At 32.1% G+C, this 21,284-nt stretch overlaps 5 protein-coding genes across 5 annotated transcripts in view; 2 read left to right on the top strand and 3 right to left on the bottom strand.

The window, feature by feature from the left end:
• Positions 1 to 2,057, top strand: part of LOC131947362 (uncharacterized) — an 80,919-nt gene extending 78,862 nt beyond the window's left edge. The window contains exon 4 of the mRNA XM_059308565.1: positions 1,164 to 2,057. Coding sequence (XP_059164548.1) covers positions 1,164 to 1,552 — 389 coding nt within the window. The 3' untranslated portion in view covers positions 1,553 to 2,057. The remainder of the gene's footprint in view (positions 1 to 1,163) is intronic.
• LOC131947346 (microtubule-associated tumor suppressor 1 homolog) overlaps positions 1 to 9,401 on the bottom strand; it is a 96,710-nt gene extending 87,309 nt beyond the window's left edge. Inside the window, exons 1-8 of the mRNA XM_059308541.1 lie at positions 9,321 to 9,401; positions 8,247 to 8,370; positions 7,827 to 7,931; positions 6,905 to 7,566; positions 6,600 to 6,704; positions 6,294 to 6,348; positions 5,338 to 5,429; positions 5,037 to 5,091 (exon numbers count right to left, since the gene is read on the bottom strand). Coding sequence (XP_059164524.1) covers positions 5,037 to 5,091; positions 5,338 to 5,429; positions 6,294 to 6,348; positions 6,600 to 6,704; positions 6,905 to 7,566; positions 7,827 to 7,931; positions 8,247 to 8,370; positions 9,321 to 9,365 — 1,243 coding nt within the window. The 5' untranslated portion in view covers positions 9,366 to 9,401. The remainder of the gene's footprint in view (positions 1 to 5,036; positions 5,092 to 5,337; positions 5,430 to 6,293; positions 6,349 to 6,599; positions 6,705 to 6,904; positions 7,567 to 7,826; positions 7,932 to 8,246; positions 8,371 to 9,320) is intronic.
• Positions 1 to 21,284, bottom strand: part of LOC131947365 (uncharacterized) — a 253,332-nt gene that overhangs the window by 15,389 nt on the left and 216,659 nt on the right. The window contains exons 2-3 of the mRNA XM_059308569.1: positions 10,960 to 11,137; positions 9,704 to 9,813 (exon numbers count right to left, since the gene is read on the bottom strand). The gene's annotated coding sequence lies outside the window, so the exon portion shown is untranslated. The remainder of the gene's footprint in view (positions 1 to 9,703; positions 9,814 to 10,959; positions 11,138 to 21,284) is intronic.
• Positions 11,034 to 14,606, top strand: LOC131947434 (uncharacterized). The gene is made up of 6 exons (XM_059308648.1): positions 11,034 to 11,144; positions 12,597 to 12,695; positions 13,039 to 13,165; positions 13,846 to 13,904; positions 14,099 to 14,203; positions 14,469 to 14,606. The coding sequence occupies exons 2-6, from the start codon at positions 12,597 to 12,599 to the stop codon at positions 14,604 to 14,606; spliced, it is 528 nt and encodes a 175-aa protein (XP_059164631.1). The 5' UTR covers positions 11,034 to 11,144.
• LOC131947435 (uncharacterized) lies at positions 15,056 to 16,815 on the bottom strand. The gene is made up of 5 exons (XM_059308649.1): positions 16,639 to 16,815; positions 16,309 to 16,413; positions 16,024 to 16,078; positions 15,270 to 15,337; positions 15,056 to 15,070 (listed from the first exon to the last, which is right to left on the bottom strand). The coding sequence occupies exons 1-5, from the start codon at positions 16,762 to 16,764 to the stop codon at positions 15,056 to 15,058; spliced, it is 369 nt and encodes a 122-aa protein (XP_059164632.1). The 5' UTR covers positions 16,765 to 16,815.

The following is a 21,284-nucleotide window of genomic DNA, read 5'->3' on the forward strand; positions in this document are numbered from 1 at the left end:
ACTTAAATTTGAAATTTTGATAATTAAATAAATGTCTTACCAAATTGAAAGGGAACAAAATACTATTTAATATCTTCAAGCATGCATTATGAATTAATTAGTATTTCCTATATTATACAAAGTGTAGGGCCTACATCTTTTGCTATCTATAAAACAAGACGAAAATATAATTTTCACTTATCTGATGTTTTTAAAATGATTCTCACTTTCTGTATTAAGTAATAGCTTTAAGACATTATCTAAACAAGCTGCATTAAATGAAGATCAAAAATAATTGACTACCTTTAGTTTTTAAATTCGGTGCCCAAGGCGCGCTTCATTCAGTTGTGAAATAGTCATCACACAAGTTAGGCATAACAAAATAAATCAAACAAACGCGTCTCTGTTCAATGTTGTGAGACGCCACGCCGACTACACCGTGCTATAAGCGCTATATAACCACCGCAACACGTCGGCTAAACAAGGTTTTCAAAACTTACATCAAGAGAGTATAAAAACACCGCCGCCAACATAGCATTACATTATTAAAGAATAACGTTTTTTACAGCAATTTCTCAATTTTCAAACATTAAATGTTAAATCTTAAAAGTATACACATTTTCAAAAATATAAACACATTTGTTTTTATGCCCAGAATTGTGTTATCATAATGTCAAACTTGAATTGATTAAGAATGTCTATTTGATATTTAACAAATGTCCATTCGGGAAAGTGTCCATTCGGAAATCGGCCTTGGTGCAAACGGCATTAGCGCAAGTGTATTTCGGGAATTTGTCGTACACCCAGTTTTAGCATAACGTATTTAAAACATTTGTTGTACGTTTAGTGACGTTTTAATTGACCTGCTAAACTGGTAAGGTCAATACGTGGGAAACGATAAACTAACACCGCACAAACTAAGGACCGTACTAAACTAGTGGTCCAGTGTTTCAATTTATGGTCTTTGACAAAGTTATATAAACATTATAGATTCTTATATACAGTTTATTTTTTGAAAAATAATTGTTTGATTTGGGTTTGTCAATTTTACTTACATTATAAACTGCATACAAAACACATATAATGAGATGATAACATAAACTAATGAAACGACAATTTACAAATATTATGGATCAAGTAGTCAGAACATTCGTAAAATTAAACATATGTTTTCTAATCAACAGAGTCATGTGTAGGTCACAGATATGCTTGTCATGTGACGCTTGATCTCGCACCCGTCAGTGTTGGATTAATTATTTCAAGAATCTGGGATGTACGTGAATATAACGGTAAACATTTTAATCGAACAACAGGAAAATTTGTATCACCGCATGATGGCTTATATCTCATCTGTGTCAGTCTAAATGAAAGGGAAGATACACAGATTGGAGTTGGTGTGATGGCTGGAGGCAGGTGCTGTAAGTCTGTAGAAGTGAAATGTGCCGCCACTAACGCTGCTGGGTCAGTGGTTGTTGACATGAAGAAAGGTCAAGAACTTTACTTTAAAGTGATTCAAGCAGATCAAGACGCAAAGTTATCCTGCTACAGTAGTTTTACTATCGCTAGTTTATAGGAGTACAACACAAAACATGGTGGATGGTAAATTCTCAAAACAATAAAACATGTAACCAACATGTTAAGCACACGCTAACAACTTACTACATGTCCATAAACATTTAATGGTTTGTATGTTGTTTTTTTTAGTCATCATTACACAGTTCCAACTAATTCAATGTGATCACCAATTAATATGTTGTACGTGACCACAATAAACATATCTTTCTTCTTCTTCGTTCTTAATTTTTAGTGTTGGGAGGAATCGCGCCTTATCTGCCAGAGGGTTTGAACTCGAGACTTTTTTCGAATTTATCAACCATGAGCTTTTCCGACTCGACCATGCTTCCATCACAATTAAGGATAACGTGTCAATGGGTTATGCGCCATTGAGGCCATTGACTCCGATTTCAGCCTGCTTTTCTTTTTGGGTTTGCTTCCATAGCCTTTGTCCAACCAAGAACAAACTACAAGGCAGCAGTTGTTTGATTTTGGACCCCTAATAAACATATGAGATACACCTGTTTTTAAAAATCTTGTGTTTCTATGTATATGTGTATCATTTTATTTGTTAAAAACAAAACCCCACTTTTTGTGTGTAAATTTTGAAATTGAAATCCGCATTTTCGGACAAACACAATGAACTATAATTGAACTATTAAAAAAACGGAATAAGTTCACTTGGTAACTTAAATATGTGTGAGATATATTTAACAAAAATAATTCATGTTAAGAATTTGTAAATATTTTGAAAGATACTGACAATAAATTTTGTTTCACTTCACGGTAAAAAATAAATAAATTACAGTTATTCTCGAAACAAAAACCGCTCTTGTGATTCTAGTCAGTAACTGTGTATGTGAATTAACACCTACGCAAACACGCACACATAAATAGACTATACATAAGTCTGACAATATATAGACCATATTATATATATATATATATATATATATATATATATATATATATATATATATATATATATATATATTATGCATGTTGGACATGCTACTCTGTTACTAAGAGACATATAGCTGAGCTGTGTTGATCCTAACACAACCGTTAATCAACCAATATCTTGACTCTATCCATTTATTTTTCTAAATTATACACACAGCACCGCCAATGTTACACAAGCTTATTAAAAGGAAGAAACTTTAGGCAGGCAGAATGTTTAATATGAACATCAGAGTAAAGAAATAATAAGCCTTTTAAATAGTTAAAACAACTTTTAACGCGCCTTAAATATAAAGACATACAGTAAATAAGGAGATATAGTGTGTGCGTAGAGGTGGGTTTGGGTTTAATTAAGGAAAAAAAATGTTTAGTAAATTTAGTTGGGTTAAGGTTTAGTGAAGAATGTAATTTTTACGTAACTTAAACAAGGCTAATCGAGTTTTATTTCTTTTTTTTTTAATGTGAAATAAACCATTAGAGCTTACATGTTTTCGCACATCAAACAACTCTCAAGACCGTTAAGAAGATGATTCGCGTTAAAATGTACATCTGTTCGCAACAGTTAGGTCAGCTGAAGTGAAATAAAGTCTACAGCCTTTTTTTACTTTGGTGAGATTTCTCATTCTACGTCTTAGCTTGAAATATTTTTTTTAGCTCGATGTCACATTATTTTTTAAAAACAAAACCAGATCTTATTCATAGTCGATTAATAAATAGTCCTTGCTACTAGTCTGTTTTCGTCTTCTGTTCTTTGTCTAGTCGTGTTAATTAAGTTAAGTGTTATTGTTTTATTTGATGTGGCTGTTTGGTGGTTTTTAATATTTTCGCAAGTGTTTGGTTAGCTTTCTGTACTAGTATACAATCTTAATACAAAACACGTCTACAGCTATATAGTTACTATCAATGAAGTAGCATGGACCTGTCTACTTTAGTGTAGGCTACCCATGGGTCTAGTTGAGGTGGAGGGGCAGCGGGAGGGGTCGTCCCCTGCCGACAGGAGGGAAGCACAAAAAGCGGTAAAAGTCAATTTTAATAAGCTGAAGTTTTGAATTATAAACGGTCAAAGTTAAGAAATTAAATGGATACATGTCTTTATTCAACTGCTTTCTACATTGATTGGGTAAATGTGAAGTACACTCTTAAGAACCAGAGACCTGGAAAGATAGTTTACCATCAAGATGGGAGAGGAGGGGGTGCAATTCTGTCGGCTTAAATCGGAATGATTTATCCTGGACTGGTAGATGACTGTTATAATATTTAGAAAAGAAACAAAGTGTAAAGAGCACCAATTTATCAGCCAGATAGTTGGCGAACGCTCCCGGATTCGTTTAACTGATTATACACAGATGGCGACAAGCCTAAATAAAAGAAAGCTAACACAATAGTTTACAAGGACTCGTACTTGATGTCTAGGGGAAACACTAGAGAAACTACTGATGCCAACAATACATTTAATCTGCATATAACTTTTAATGAGTGTACAAAATCGTGGCAGAACACTAGATTTATACAGGATAAAATAGATTTACAGAATGAACAAAACCCAACTTACAATTCGTGGAAAAAAATCATATGATACACTATCAAAGCTTTTAACACTTCAGAAAAATCACCACAGTTTACACAACGCTGCTATAAGCATAAAGAATTACTTAACCACAAGTAATATAATAATATGCTTCTTAAACAACTTAGTATTACTCAGCGACACACAGGGCTTATTATGTCTCAAAGACGTCTGGTCAAAGAACTGCCTAGAGAGACCTGTGCGCGGTCTATTTATAGACTTAGGCAACATGGAAGGTCACCTTCAAATCATAAGGCTATTGGTTGGGGTATCACCTGGTCCGCATCAACCAATCATCTCATGATGGAAAAATAATGAGTCTAAGACTTTCTTAAGACAGTGGACAAAACCAGTGATTATACCACAGACCATATATGGTAAGGTAACAAACGTAAAAATAAAAATACCAGACCTAAGTAGGTCACATTCCCTCCCTTTTGAAGAGGCAGTTAATTAAATGATAAACAACTTATTTCATAACCATGATTAAATTTACAATCTAAGTATAGTGAATCCACTTCCTGCGTGTAGCTTGGCTCCATCATCAGCTTGGTCCACTTTAAAATAAAGTTCTTGGCCTTTTATCATGTCTACAACAGTTGATCCAGCGGCAGATAGGCTGATTTGACAAGAAGGCTCTTATACAATCCGTCACCCCTGTACACATATATTGTAATCAGTTTATCTTCCGATTCCTGCAGCGTCACAATCACAAGATAGTTACCATCATCTGGTGCTACAAGTTTTCCTGTTGTTCTATTAAAATGGCTGCCGTTAGGTTCCCACACTTTATGAAATGTTGAAAGAATTGATCCAGTAGTCACAGGTGTGTTGTTGTCCAGGTGAAGTTGACAGATGTAAGGCTGACATACTCGGGTCTCTGTTGGAAATTAAATATTAGAGTTTAATCATAAACTTTTGCACAAGTGTCTGTTTGTCTGTTCACTATTAGATGTATGTTTATTATTCAACTTACCAATTATCTTAAAATCTTTCAACAGCTTTAAAACATCACTTTCTCGAGTTTCAACCTAAAATTTGTTTACGCATTGTATCAGAAATTATGTTCGTACAAAAAATCACTCATGTGAAACCTGACTGTCTTACATTCTTAAAATAGTAATTACCCTATTTTATTTAAATAGCACACACACTAATATTTAAAGTAATTGGTCTGAATAGTAGTTTATATTTCACATTATTTTAAGAAAAATAAAATAATCATCAGTAATTAAATATAGGAAATAATATACAAATCTTAACTGATAAAAGCTTACCTTTGTAGTTAAAGCTACTAACATATCTGTAGTGTTGGCCAGCTTTTTCTTCCCATCATCTTGTAGAGTTGAGTGGGTTTTAATTTCTTGTCCTGTTTTTTTAACATCCGTTTTGAATAACATCGATCAAAATGATACACTCATGTTTATACTGATTAACTATGTGTCCAAAGTTTGATTTATTACTAGTCTAGTTTAAATAAACCGTTAGTTGAAACATGGCAGTATAGGGGGGGGGGGGGTCGAGTATCATTTAATCGCCTAACTATAAGGAAAAAAAAACATTTTATTAGTGTTTTTTTGTATTAGCCGCAACACGACCGAAACACAAGATTTCATAATATGTTGAAATATACGGTTTGAGTGATGACTGGTTTTATGTGCCGTTTTTTTCTATTTGTTTATGTGTATGTGTTTGCTTGTGTGTCTCTGCGTGTATTGTAATACATGTCTTATATAATTTCTCTGTGATCCAGGAAATGTTCCTGTTTGAAATTTCATTCTCCTTCCCCGCCCACTTGCTGTGTACTATCTCGACAATAGTCCTCCTTAAGCTCTTATATTCGTAGGCCGTTTTAAAACAATATGTCCAATACTACTGATCCTCTAAATGTGCACATGTCCTTGTACTTTATGCTTTAGATATTATTGATACATTTCTTACGTATCCATTTATTAAAAACATTCAGCATTCAAATAACTTAGCGGTTGTTGTTCTCTTAAAAAAGGCAATTGACCACCAAAAATATAACAAGTGAAAAAACTTACATCAGTAAACAACATAGGTCATTTTAAAATTGTATTTTACCATTAAAACTCAACATGGGTTACTAGTATCTATTTAAAACAAGCATGGTTTTCTACCATACAATATTACGTAAACATGCTAATACTTAAAACATAGATTGTGCAGGTTAATCATTTATAATACAATGAGTTAATGTTAAAATACTTACTAATGGAATCTACATCATTTGACAATTTCGAAACATCATTGTCCAGGGCTGCAAACTTAAAACAAAAGATATCATCTCATCTTTTGAAAATTGTATCATTATTTGTTGTTATTATTGACTTTTTACAAAATAAAAAAAAATGAACCTAAGAGATCCATTTATTTTTTTTTAATTTATAATTATGTCTACCAAACACAGAAAACCACTTTGGGTATATGTTAATATTGGTCTCAATCAATACTCCTGTCACACGTGGGTTTGTAGACTCTCAAAGGGACCAATGGCATTAGGTAATAAATATGTTACCTTTTGTTTGTACTTCTGCCTACTTGCCAATTTTTTATTAAAAATTTGAATTAAATTTTCAACGGGCATCAATCTTTGTTGTAAGATCTTGAACGTGACGCTATGCTAGGGAGTAGAATGATAAAGATCAAGTTGTCTTTAATTATTTCACAAATGAAATCGAAACAAAATGCATGTTAGAAGTTTAAAGTTCATAGGCATTAACTAATAAGGTAAAGTGCATGGACATTAACTAATAGAATACAAGCCACAAAATCCATTCAATAAAATATTCTATGTGTTCCAAACGTAAAATAGGTACAAACCATGGACATTAACTTTTCTACTTTGGTTTCCGTATTTTTGTTTTTATTTCCTTCTTCCCTCAAGTGAGAAATAACATCGGAATGACTTTTTATTTGTTTTTGCAATTTCTCTGTTTTAGTTGTTTGAATTTCTAATTCTTCATTTATTTTGTTTAATATAATGTCAAACTTGTTCATCTCTGTATTCGTTCTTTCTAGTGCTTGGATTGTATTTGATTCTTTTTCTTTGAGGGTCTTAATTTCTGTATTCAACTCATTTATTCTGGTTTTGGATTCTTGTATTTGCTCTCTAGTCTTTTCTTTATTATCTGTTAGTGTCTTAGACAGTTCATCAAATTTTTTCGCCATAGTTTTATGTTCTGATATAAGTGTTTTCCTCCATTGTTTTATTTCATCCAATTGTTTCAGTTCTTCATTCATCTTATCCGTTATATGTTTGTATTCGTTAATTTGCTTTCGGAATTGCTTAGCATTCTGTTTTTCTTTTATAGCCAATTGTTCTAATTGTTCCTTCATATTACTTTCTTCTGTTTTATAAGGGTCCCTCCATTGCTTAATTTCGGTCAAGTCAGCTTCAGTTTTTTTTTTATTCCTACTTTGCATAGAAGTTAGCGTTGTTTCAAGACGCTCTACTCTCTGCTCTAGTCTGTTACTAAAATCAGCTGCAACTTGTAAAATGTGTTTATGTTAGCATATTCTTGGAGAAGGCTGTAGAATCAAAATATTTCAAACAACAGAAAGAAGTAAAGTATTTACATTACATTGATATATATATATATATATATATATATATATATATATATATATATATATATATATATATATATATATATATATATATTAAGCAATTTTACTTAGCACAATTACTTTTTACAACCATTTCATTTATTTTTATTTTCGCTTTGATAAATTAAGGTTCTACCTGACATAGAAAGATCAGAATAATTTACATCGTGTACCGAGTCAACACTTTTATTCTCTTGTGGTGTCTTATCTCCAGCCATTGCTTGATACTTGGTGCAGGAAACTTTTAGACATGTGTAACAAATATGTTTTAAGGACTAGATTTTCAATAGTAAGAATGTAAAATGATTTGAATAGCATTGCAAATATGTTCAAAAGCACACAATCTAAAATATAAAAATCATCGGCTTTTAATTGATGTTATCTTTCCAATAAGAGTGTTTTGAATTTTAGAAAATGTACAATAGTTTTTTACATATATAGATGTATGTTAGTTTACATAGGTTGCAATGATTTTAAATGGAAGATGTATAATTATTAATGTTTAGACACGTATCTTTTTATTTAGCATATTTGTTGAATGTCTTTATAATATTACCAGAAATCGTTTGTTTAAGTTCAAGTAGGGCAGTATTTACTGTTGTTACCATAGAAACAACTTCTTTAAAATCTATTTTCGCTTCTGATGGATTGTCCAACCATTCCAGTGTTGCTTGTTTTACCTGGCCATGCGATAACAGAGACGAGGATTGAAATATTTAAAGATTAAAGTGCTAGACATAACATAGACGAGGATTGAAATATTTAAACATTGAGGGGCTAGACATGACATAACAGAGGCGAGGATTGAAATATTTAAACATTGAGGGGCTAGACATGACATAACAGAGGCGAGGATTGAAATATTTAAACATTGAGGGGCTAGACATGACATAACATAGACGAGGATTGAAATATTTAAACATTGAGGGGCTAGACATGACATAACATAGACGAGGATTGAAATATTTAAACATTGAGGGGCTAGACATGACATAACATAGACGAGGATTGAAATATTTAAACATTGAGGGGCTAGACATGACATAACATAGACGAGGATTGAAATATTTAAACATTGAGGGGCTAGACATGACATAACATAGACGAGAATTGAAATATTTAAACATTGAGGGGCTAGACATGACATAACATAGACGAGGATTGAAATATTTAAAGATTAATGAGCTATTTAATTTAAAAGCAAAAAAAAAAATCTCAATTCAAAATATTCATAATTTTTGTATTGGGCGTTTAAAGTAATTCCACTACCATGTATAATTCTATTTACAGAAGCAGTGTTTCTTCCAGACATTTTCTCCGGGGGGGGGGGGGGGGGACTTGATAGTTTAGGGGGTTGATATTTTAGGGGGTTCAGTAGACTTTCTTCTGGGTTGGTTGGAGAGAGGGGGCAATGCCCCCCCCCCCCCCCACCGAAAAGATGCCTGGAAGAACCTTTGTACAGAAGGAATGTGGATTGAAAATGAGATTTCATATCACCCATTAGCAAATTATCTGCATTACTTAATAGCTCTTAGTAACAGGCTTTGGTGTTTTTATTTCTTAAGCAGCTTAATAATGTTCTAGATAAGTTAAAGTCTTGTGAATACATCGTACTATTAGATGTGCTTACCTGTTGATCAAAGTCACTTAAATTATTTTTCAACAAACTTTTCATCTCTTCCAGATTATTCAACAGTTGAGCTAAATAATTCTTTATGAAAATATAAACTAATTTATTTTAATTGTGTCATTTGAATATACTCTTTATAAATAGATATACTATTATTAAACAATATTGATGATCCTACCAGCACATTAAAGTTTACATAGACAATGTGTAGACTATAGTGTAGGCAAATACATAAAAATAACATAACACATTTCATGAAACTTCTGAACATGATTTATCCTTTTGTTTGTCACTAGGTTGGTGTTCAAAGTACGGATCTAATTTTAATGTTGGTGAGCAGGTTGGTGCATAAAAACAAAAGTATATAATTAAAAGTGTTTTACCTCATAGAATATTTGATAGAGTATCTCAATGTAAACTGTGACGTTGAAAATGATGTAATTAAAATTATGTTTTTAGTTTTAGAATATCTGATCAAATGTCTCAATGTAAACTGTAATAGGCAAAATGATATAATTAAAAATAATTTTTTTCTTATCTCAATGAATTTATGATAGTATATCTCAAGGTAATAAATCATACTAAACTTAGACAGGCAAGGTCATATTTAAATTATTAACATAATTCCTCTGTTTTGTATGTTCTGTGAAGAAAGTGTCTACTTTTGAAATAAACGACTCTAGCTAGCATCCACCTTAACAATCCCTAATGTGGGGTTCACAATAAAACATCAACTGTTGGGGTTCACAATAAAACATCAACTGTTGGGGTTCACAATAAAACATCAACTGTTGGGGTTCACAATAAAACATCGACTGTTGGGGTTCAAAATATAAAATCAATTGTTGGGGTTCACAATAAAACATCAATTGTTGGGGTTCACAATAAAACATCAATTGTTGGGGTTCACAATAGATTATAGAACATCGACTCGGAGACTAAATTTTGATTTGTGCCGTCTTAAAATATGACAAGACCAACAAGATTAATGTTTTTAGCTGGAAGTCAGAAAATTGATTGTATTCATGGCACTCATAGAGAGAAAAATGAGACAGTTAGTTGATACAGTCTAAACAAATAAAACAAAAATTAAAATTCGTTAACAACAAGCTTTTAAATATATTGTAAATAAGAAAATAATGTATTCAATAAAGGTAAAAGCAATAGGCATGGAAGGTTTTTTTTTCACATTGGCGGCTTTAAAAATTAAAAATATAAAATTAATTTGCTTTCTCTAATAAAAGCTGTTTTCGCTAACTAAAAGATATAAAAAAATATCATTTGTTATGACTATGTCATTCTTTATTATTCCTTATTTTAATAACAATTAAGTAAAGAAATTGCTTTTTAATTTGCTTAGTTCAAACTAGACAAATTAACTTTTGGACATCCCTATTATACTATTTAAAGCGGAGTGATAAAATATGTTAATGATTAGAAGGTTTGCCAAACTTTCACACAACAGCTAATCAAGATTTTTCTCTATGCGACAGTGTGTGCTACATACTGAAGAACAACCACTGCTGTAGTTGATATGTTTAAAAAGTTGCAAAAAATATATGTGTTGCTTTTGGTCGGAATATGCCCCCACCCGCATTGCGGTGGTATGATATTTCGACTCCTCTATATTGTGAGTTACCTTAATAAGTTCTAGCGAGATCAATTTGAACAGCGACAGTTCTGTCCCTTGGAACGTGACGTTAACTCTTTAGATAATACCGGAATTTCCCGTTCAGTTATTTCGGTTTCAATAGCAGCGTAGCAGTTTGTAGAACGATTTTAGATCTAGATCTAGCTGTAAAATTTACTGCAGTTATCTTTGAAGTAAGTGTAAACATATAATTTACATAGCATTAAAAATAAGCATACAACACTGATAACAATAAACATAAAAAGTATGTAGAAAAGTGTATGTTTTATTTTTTAAAAATATAATACATTTATCATTTTTATGAAGCATAATATTTTTTAAAAATACGTTTAAAATGTACGTTAATTTCTATTTCGTTTAAGATAGTATAAATCTATTAAAATGGCGCCCACTACAGATATTTAGATGATAAGATAGTGTGTTTAATTTTTGTGTGTTACCTAAATTAAATGTTTGAGTTGAAGACAAGACAGCTGCTCTAGTACATGTCTTGTGTTATCGCCATCTTTATAACCTGGTAGAAGATATATTTATAATAGCGGATTTTTCCGTTAAGAACTTTCAGTTTCGCCGTTCTCCTTTTAATAGAGCATCATATAAATAAACAAGAAACATTTTCATAGAATACCATGTTTAACCGATGTAATAGATAATTATTTAATGAAAAAAATAAATAGCGTTTCGTAGAGAGAAAAACAGCTGCACTGAATGCTTTAAAAATATAATTTGTGTTAGAAAGTTTTTTAAAACTATCGATGTGATTATTGTCATTTTGGTTTGGCATGGTTCATAATTTTAGTTCAGTTTAAGTCAATTAGACAACATCTGACAAGTTTCGATACGTAGTTAAAGTGTTACGTATTTTATGTTTTCAAACACAGGCAGTAACCAAAGTGGGGTTGTTGTTTACATTGTTAACACGTTTAAAATATCCTCACTTCAAGTATCTACTTGGACACCAGTCCTATCTGCTTATAAATATTGGCGAAAAAAATTCTGGACAACGCCCCTCCCCTCAAATAAAGTATCCATAAAGAAAAATGATCCGATAAAATCTTAAAAATAACCAAACAAATTACTTTACATTTTTTTCTATGTAGATGTGTATTGAAATCATTATATCTATATATAATTCTCTTCATGTGGACCACAGAAAACACCACACAGCTTAGCCACCACCTCAATCTCCACCTGTCTGGTAAGCTCCAGTTCACTCCGAATGTTTACAATCGTAGAGCCGGGTTAATGACGGCTATTAGGGGCATATAATTTAGTATTAAACGATTTAAAATTAAGGGGCTGCTTTCACTGGGCGGGGTGGGTTTAGGTGGGATGTAGGGGGTGGTGTACTGTCGACAGCGGCGTATGCTACGTCTGCAGATCTACATATATTTGCACTTGTCTCTCTGTATCAAAGACCGTTACACGATTATACATCATGCTACTCTTATTTTACCTGTGTAGTTATGTTCAATGAAACATGAATTATTACAACAAGTCCGTCCAAAGCAAAAGAGACTAAGGATTGGCATTAAACCAAAAGTCTCTGTCCTCTGTTATCTATCACATTGACTTATGAGACTAGCAAAACAATGTAATAAGTGAAGATTCTTTTTTTAAACCAGATGCCTACACGAATTCAGGTAAAGGTTGTTACAGAACAGATACAATATTTGGAAGAACAGCTACAAGTTCTGGAACCTGTCATTAATTTTATGAAAAATGTAAGATTAAAACATCTAGAATCAACTGCTAATTTTTAAAAACATATTATTTTGACACTGTTGTGTTATAACAATTTTTTTCTTTTATTTTTCTAAACGCATTTTTCAAAAGTAAAATTAAGTTCTCCAACTAATTAAATTGTATATATATATATATATATATATATATATATATATATATATATATATATTAAAAGATTCAAATTTGATTTACTTTGTAATATTTGAAAACCAACAAAGTATCATTTAGACGGTAGAAAGTGTTTTACGTTTGACATTTTCTCATAAAATAGCCATACAAAGCGTGGCCAGTTGAAATAATGTTTATGTTTGTGATCACCAGGTTGTTACAAAAAGTAAGGCGTGGCTAGAAGAAAAAACTGACCAATCATCTGTCAGCTACATCGAGCTATCACAAAAACTGGACACAGCAGCTACGGCCTTGTTGGATGTGACGTCACATATTTCTGGTCAGTTTTTTAATTCACTTTAAAATTTAAAATCTCTAACCCTTCTGTCAAGTAGCGTAAACGTTTGGTCCGAGAAAAATGCAAAAATCCCTCTTACAATTTAACTTAAAGAAATGGGACATACTAATGTTAAAGGATATAATATCACTCTCAATCCACTATAACACAACATATTATTTTGTTAGAGATTGAAATATACCAACAACTATTCTTTAATCAATAGTGTAATCTATAATAGGGTTAGCATGTAGAATTTAAAATCAACTGTTGTACTTCATTTATTCATATAGAGCGTTGGATAGTAATAACTTAATAAAATAGTTTGTGATTTTTCTTTAAACGCCTTGGTTTAAAATTAATGTTACTCTTTCAGTTTATAAATTCAGTATACACTTATTAGTTCAATTTAAAATAAATTAGTATGTAAAGCAATGTAAAATAAATTAGTATGTAAATCAATTTAAAATAAATTAGTATGTAAATATGTAGACCTGGATAATTTAACAGAAGGAAGAGATTAGTTTTTTTAGCGAATAAGAATTTCAATGAAATTTGATTTCCTAAATTTTACAAAATTTACTGTAAAAAAATAAATATAGAGATGCAAGCTAATACAGATGTAAGAGACGGTATGAAAGAAAAAATTAAAAGCCATTCTGATTTGATTGTTTCTTTACAAGATGAAAATAATAAAACCTTGGACAAAACATCAACCCAATTTGAAAAGATGCAATTAAAGGTAAGTTTTAAAATTGCAGTCTTATTTTTACAAAGATCTATTCTTACTTGCCAAGTAATTAACTTCAAATTCTTAATTAAGAGGCAGTCGACTAACTTAACATATGAACATAACTTTTATATAAATGCTATGTGAGTTTTAATATACAATAAAAATAATTAAATGTATGAATCTTCAATTATGATCGTCTTTAGCACAGTGTTATGTACAAACTCCTACAACAAAAGTTGATGCCCATTGACAGACTGATTCAAATCTTTAACCAGAACTTGGAAAATAGGAAAGAGCGAATAAATAAGGTATGTTTGTAATGATTGTATTTAAATAATCCAGAACATTGATAAATCCCAAATAAGTCAATAAAAGTCTGTTATTAGTCTATATAATATGTCCATTATTTTTTTTAATTTACAGGGAAACAATTTTAATATTTAAATAAGAAAATATTTTGATTCATTTTCAATTCTAACAAGTTGACATTATTTTTTTTTACGTTAGCGGGCCAGTCCCACATCATAGCCTATGTAGATATGTGATTATTTTATTTATTTTATTTCATTTTAGCTTGGTGAACTTGAAAATACTATTTCAAAGTTTCTCTGTGCTCCAGGAAATGTTTCTATTAGTTTTTCATTCTCCTTCCCAGCCCACTTACTTTGTTCTTTCTTGACAATAGCCCTCCTCAAACTCTTGTATTGGTAGGCCGTTCTAAAACAGTATGTCCTATACTACTAATTATCTAAATGTGCACATGACCTAGTACTTAACGCTTTAATTATTATTGATACATTTCTTACGTATCCATTTATTAAAAACATTCAGCAAATAACTAAACGGTTGTTGTCTTTTTAAAAAAGGCACTTGACCACTAAAAATTATAACACGTGAAAAAACTTACATCAGTAAACAACATAGGTCATTTTTAAAATTGTGTTATACTGTTAAAACTAACGGCAAGTGACGTTCGGGAAATCGTCCGGCTCCCTTTATAATCATAAAGTCCGTACGTGTTTACATTACAGTTTAACTATATTTGGTTTATCTATCCAAACCAAAATTACTGGAACTAAAGTTATTCTGTTGTACTTAGTAATCACCGAAAACAAGATCTGCACCGTGTAACTTTTTTTATTATTCATCTCAATTTACAGTCAATTAATGCGATACTAAAATGTAAAAATGTAAAAATGTTTTCATGCTATTATTTTAGTTTAGGTTTAATCCCTGTCTCTTATAGGACTCCGTCTTAATCTTAAAAACATAAGGGAAGATGTGTCGTTATATGTAGTTAGTTAAATTGAAACTGCAGCTCTGTAAATGTCTTACTGTACTGGGTAGACCGCTGTAGGTCGACTCCCGACATACCAGGTGGTGTAATGTATCAGGTGAGGAAACAAACACCTGACGGAAACCCACGGGTCTAGAGACTGGCACTATGGGTGAGTGAAATTTTCCATTCTTTATCACGTTATGGTCTGTCTGGCTAACGAACATCACGTTATGGTCTGTCTAGCTAACGAACATCACGTTATGGTCTGTCTGGCTAACGAACATCACTTTATGGTCTGTCTGGCTAACGAACATCACGATATGGTCTGTCTGGCTAACGAACATCACGTTATGGTCTGTCTGGCTAACGAACATCACGTGATGGTCTGTCTGGCTAACGAACATCACATTATGGTCTGTCTGGCTAACGAACATCACGTTATGGTCTGTCTGGCTAACGAACATCACGTTATGGTCTGGCTACCGAACATCACGTTATGGTTTGTCTGGCTAACGAACGTCACGTTATGGTCTTTCTGGCTAACGAACATCACGTTATGGTCTGTCTGGCTAACGAACATCACGTATTGGTCTGTCTGGCTAACGAACATTACGTTATGGTCTGTCTGGTTAACGAATATCACGTTATGGTCTGTCAGGCTAACGAAAATCACATTAGGGTATGTCTGGCTAACGAACATCACGTTATGGTCTGGCTAACGAACATCACGTTATGGTCTGTCTGGCTAACGAACATCACGTTATGGTCTGTCTGGCTAACGAACATCACGTTATGGTCTGTCTGGCTGTACGATTAGGTTTTTAAAATTATTTTTTTATGCAAACTTACCTATAATATTCAAATCTTTGGACAGTTTTGAAATAGCACCTTCAATATTTTCCAGCTAAAAAAGTTTTTTATAAAACAAATGAAAAATTCCCGTAGTTACGTACAGCATACAAATGATGCACTGATTTTAATTGGTTATGACATATTGTAAAAATAGAACATTATTTAAAGCTTGTGTTATTTTTAAATATATGTTATTAACTTGTCTATTTACATAGTGTTCATAATTAATGCACGATTTATCAACGTCGCAATTTATTTATTTTTAAATTACTTCTTATATACCTTCGTTATTCTTTCTTTCCTTGTTTCCAAGTTTTTGTTAAAGATTTGAATCAGTTTGTCAATGGGCATCAACCTTTTTTGCAGGAGCTTGTTTGTTAAAATGTACTAAAGAGCAGAAAATTTAATAAAAGCATTAACATTTTAATTATTTTTACTGCACATTATAACTAACAAAACATAAAATGTGTCTTAAAATAAGTAATACTTGTAAAGTATAACTTTTGATAAAGCTACTAAGTTGTGTTTTGATTTAACCAGGTAATAAAATGTGAAATAAGTTTTCTGGCCAGTATGTGTAAAATTGTGTTAACCCATGATTAGCAATTTTACCTTTTCTAATTGTGTTGATGTATTATGCATGGTTTTATAACTCTCTTCTTGTAGGGTAGACATCTGATCTGAATGTCTTTTAATTTCTTGTGTTATACTATCAGTTTTATCTGTGTGATCTTGCATCTCTTTGTTTATTTTTTAGTAAGTTGTCTTCATATCCCTTTATATCTAGAGACAGTTTCTCTAGTGTTTTGTTTGACTTGGATTCTTTTTCTTTTAAACTTTCAATTTCTTTGTTCAGCTCCTTTACTTTGTTATCTTGTTCACTCATTTGTTTTCTGAGGTTTTTAAAATTCTGTTTTTGTCTTTTAACCAGTTGTTCAATGTTTACCCCCATGTCAATCTGTTTTGTTACAAAGTTGTCTCTCCATTGTTTTATTTCTGATATTGCATTTGTAGACTTGTCTCTGATGTCTTGTAGAGAAGATATGGCTGTCTCTATCTGCTCAAGTCGACTGACGTCTTGTAGAGAAGATATTGCTGTCTCTATCTGCTCAAGTCGACTGACGTCTTGTAGAGAAGATATAGCTGTCTCTATCTGCTCAAGTCGACTGACGTCTTGTAGAGAAGATATGGATGTCTCTATCTGCTCAAGTCGACTGACGTCTTGTAGAGAAGATATGGATGTCTCTATCTGCTCAAGTCGACTGACGTCTTGTAGAAAAGATATAGCTGTCTCTATCTGCTCAAGTCGACTGACGTCTTGTAGAGAAGATATGGCTGTCTCTATCTGCTCAAGTCGACTGACGTCTTGTAGAGAAGATATGGCTGTCTCTATCTGCTCAAGTCGACTCAATATTTCTATAGTAATACATGATAAACAAATAAAATTATTGTACGTATTAATTGTGTTTAGTAAATCATAAATACTTTATTTTTAACGAAGCTAAGACATATATGTTTACATCTTAAGATTTATTTGTTTTAGTTTCTAAATATTCCATACCCGCTGTTGATTGAACGTGTTTAGTGACTTGATGTTTCGATTCACTAGGGTCCCATTTTTCTGCTGCTGTAGGATATGGTGTTGACTGAGATAATGATGGCGCAGTGTCCTCGACATTTACGTAGTCTTTATTTTCATCTTGGTGATGTAAATGAACAAAATAATGTTTTGTTACATATTGAAATAGTCGAATATGTATTTTTGTTATTTGAATAATTTCTTTAGATGGAACTACTGTATCTTTTTTCATAGATCCTCAATTTAACATTATTACAATTATTGAAAAAAGCTTTACTTATGATAGATGATGATGTATTCAACAAACACAATGTAGCTGCCTCTAGTTGCTGGCAAAGTTCGCCGTACGTGAGAGGCGGGTTATCAATTTTATCTTCTATCCAAGTTTGACATTTTTCTACAGCCTTGTATAAAAACATTTTTGAATGTACCGTGTATTTTTCTTTTGAAATTATTCCTTAACTACTTTTTTCTACATAAGTTATTGCACTATTTAAAATGTATGAACAAATAACAATATTATTAATCGTTTACGTTTTTCATAACTTCCAAGACAGGTTCCAGAACTTGTATATTTTCTTCCAAATATTTCTTATACCGTACAACAAGTTCAAGGTGTATCCTGGGTCGCATCTAACAAAATATTTAAAAGATGTGGTCGAGATGTCAACTAATTAACTTGAAAAATCAGAAAACTATAAACCAATTGAGAAAAACAAAATATTTACAACAAGATAGTTTTTTAAAAAATCACATATAATTTACATAGCAAGCAAATTTATTGATAGACTTTTAATATGTGTTTATTTAACATGTTATTCTACTATAAATTTTGAATATTATTGTTTTTCTTATTGCATGAAATTGTACTCTTTACATTTACATCCAACAAATGAAAATGAAAGTGTCCATCGGGAAAATCAGCTTTTATTAAAAAAAATATTCCATTAATAAACGTGGCCAGCAATACAAGAGACGTAGGCTGCTAGATCTGTTTTTTTTTTTGCCGCCAACTAAAATATTTCATTCAGGTAAAAACCACGTATCTGTGTATTTAGTAGGTCATTCAAATGGTTTTATGTCGAAGAAACTATTATCTGATTATTTAATAATGTTCCTCCATCTTAAACATATCTTAAAATAGGTACTATTTGTATTCGAAAAATTCAAACTAAACGACACATTATATGATCCACAATTGAATACAGGTTTCATTACTAAATTAAGATACATGTATAATCTCTAAACCATTTGATTACACTTACTTTAATCTTGACTTCTGGTATTCTTTTGACGTGTAGGTATAACTTTCTTACACTATTCCACAGCTTATATCCTGCTCGTGAAACTGAAAGTAATAAACGGGAAATTCCGCTATTATCTATTACGTTGAAACCTCAGTACAAAGTACACAAAAACCCAAGGGACATAACTGTGGCTACTCTTTTTTTTGTTGCAACAACACATTGAGTTAAAAGAAGGTAACATAAGATACTGTTTAATTTCATTACATATGCACTTACATATAAGCCTACATATGTGATGAATGTATATTGCTTATTATATGCAGATAGACGTTTATGGTTAAATTTTGTGTTAGGTCTAGAATTAGGTTAGGAAAATGAATAAGTCCAGTAAAAGTTCAGATATTATCAACTCATGAAGAGTTCACGTTAAAATAACTACTATCGAGAAAACAAATGAATGAGAGTTTATGACAGAATATTCAATGCAGAAGAAAACTAAATCCTGTTCGACATCATTATTCGTGTGGATAACGTGTGGTGGCTATAACCACAAGTCTCATCAGTGCTCGTTTGACGTTGTTTTATATCGAGATTATTCTACGTTAACGGTTGTTTTGTTATAGGTTTTTCGATCACTAACTAATGTGTAATCGAATAATATTTGCGTGATTCAGATATCATTCATTGTGGGCGTATTGCCAGTTATGGTCGTATAGATATCTTTAGTCGTGGTGTTGTGATTAGTTAACGGTCAATGATAAAACTGAAATAGTTAATGTTTATTATCAATGGTCCAGATGTACGTTTTTAGGGTGGAAACGATTTTAAATTGTATAATGATTATTCGCACTATATACTGAATTAGATCCGAAGCAAAATAGAGTTGTTATTTTTAAATTTCGTCTGTATAAGTTATATATTAAATCTACTTATGTTTTATTTTAAAATATGTCTACCCTTTACATTAAAAAATAAACTGAATTTTTTTTTAGAATAATTTTATAAAAAATATGTAGGGTTTATTAAGTATTTAATGTTTCCTAACTTTTCCTGCATTTAGTACCTACAGTGGCGTAGCGAAGTCGGGTGTCACCCGGTGCGGCACAAATGGTGTCACCCACCAGAGGCGTAGCGACCTTTCCCGGGGACAAACTTTCGATTTGCACCCCCCCCCCCCTCAAACTTTCGATTTGCAACCCCCCTCCCTCAAATTTTTCTCTATATATTTTGCTAATTTTTGCCTTGATGTCACCCCCTAAATTGTGTCAACCGGTGCGCTCCGCACCCCCGCCCTTCCCCCCACTTGCTACGCCTCTTAGAACCTATAACAGTTTTTGTTTTAAAACAAAAATTAAATTATAAAAACTAATTTAGCTGAAAGATACTGAAATTATTGGCCTAAGTATCAGGTTTGTTATTTTACGTAGTTCAGCTGTTAAAATATGAGAACGTATTTTGAAATGTACATCTTACCATTATTACTTTTAATCCGAATTCTGTATAAAAAACCTAGCACTACAATATTTTCTACTTTATTATGACCTTAGAGCAAAGTGTAGTCACTTATCTGTTTCTGAACCCAAAAAAATATATTTTATATTTTTGTTAATGGACACGACTATTTATTTCGTATTTCTCCATTTGTAAAGAATGCAATCAAATTTTGTAAGGAATCACGGTTAGAGTTTTCTCACTACGAACTTTATTAAACATTAAGATTGTAGGTAATAAAATATTTTAAGACGGAAAAAATCAACGATTAGTACCCCGGTATCTGGTTACAATAATCGGCTACACTCAGGGACGCCATTTCTGTTATGACATCAATTAATACTAATAGTTTCGCTGTCTGTGTATCTATCTATCTGTGTATCTATGTATCTGACAAGAACGCTCTAGAGAAAACACAAGCAAATTAAAAACATGCATAGTAATTCGAAAAACGAAATATGACGTCGTCACATTTAGCATAGAGTAGAAAATAATCTCAAGCCGGAGAGGGCACACAGTAATATGACGTCATTGATTCTCGAGTAAACATTGAATAAAAAGGCAATTTTGTCTAATCTAAATGGTTTGCGTATAGAGTTTCTTGCATACAATTCTTCGGGTAGGGGCGAAGCCCCATCCCCGCTTAAGAACGTCTGAGGCCCCCCCCCCCCTGCCCAACTCATAAGAAATTTCTTCATCGATACTCTATAATAAAATTACCACCTAATTAATGTGTCTAATCTAAAAAGTGGTTTTCTTGCAATTTCTTTAATGCTATTCTTCGGGTAGTGGCTAAGCGCGACACCAGTGTTTCTTTCAGACTTTTTCCTCCCCGGAGGGTAGATTTTTTCTATTCTAAAAAGTGTTTAGCGTGCAGTTTTTTTTTCAAGCATCTCTTCCGGTAGGGGCGAAGCCCCGCCCAGATTCTTCCTTTAGTTTGT

The sequence above is a fragment of the Physella acuta genome, unplaced genomic scaffold (genome assembly GCF_028476545.2).
Source record: "Physella acuta isolate Inbredline_101_S28 unplaced genomic scaffold, ASM2847654v3 ptg000592l, whole genome shotgun sequence".
NCBI classification, from domain to species: domain Eukaryota; kingdom Metazoa; phylum Mollusca; class Gastropoda; family Physidae; genus Physella; species Physella acuta.

What these genes read in the sequence shown, in the direction of transcription:
- LOC131947434 (XM_059308648.1), top strand. Translation starts at nt 12,597, where the DNA reads ATGCCTACACGAATTCAGGTAAAGGTTGTTACAGAACAGATACAATAT. An exon ending in TCATTAATTTTATGAAAAAT is followed by an intron (nt 12,696 to 13,038) that starts GTAAGATTAAAA and finishes TGTGATCACCAG; the next exon opens with GTTGTTACAAAAAGTAAGGC. An exon ending in TGTGACGTCACATATTTCTG is followed by an intron (nt 13,166 to 13,845) that starts GTCAGTTTTTTA and finishes TTTCTTTACAAG; the next exon opens with ATGAAAATAATAAAACCTTG.
- LOC131947435 (XM_059308649.1), bottom strand. Translation starts at nt 16,764, where the DNA reads ATGCAAGATCACACAGATAAAACTGATAGTATAACACAAGAAATTAAA. An exon ending in GGAAAGAAAGAATAACGAAG is followed by an intron (nt 16,079 to 16,308) that starts GTATATAAGAAG and finishes AAACTTTTTTAG; the next exon opens with CTGGAAAATATTGAAGGTGC. An exon ending in CAAAGATTTGAATATTATAG is followed by an intron (nt 15,338 to 16,023) that starts GTAAGTTTGCAT and finishes ACTCACCCATAG; the next exon opens with TGCCAGTCTCTAGACCCGTG.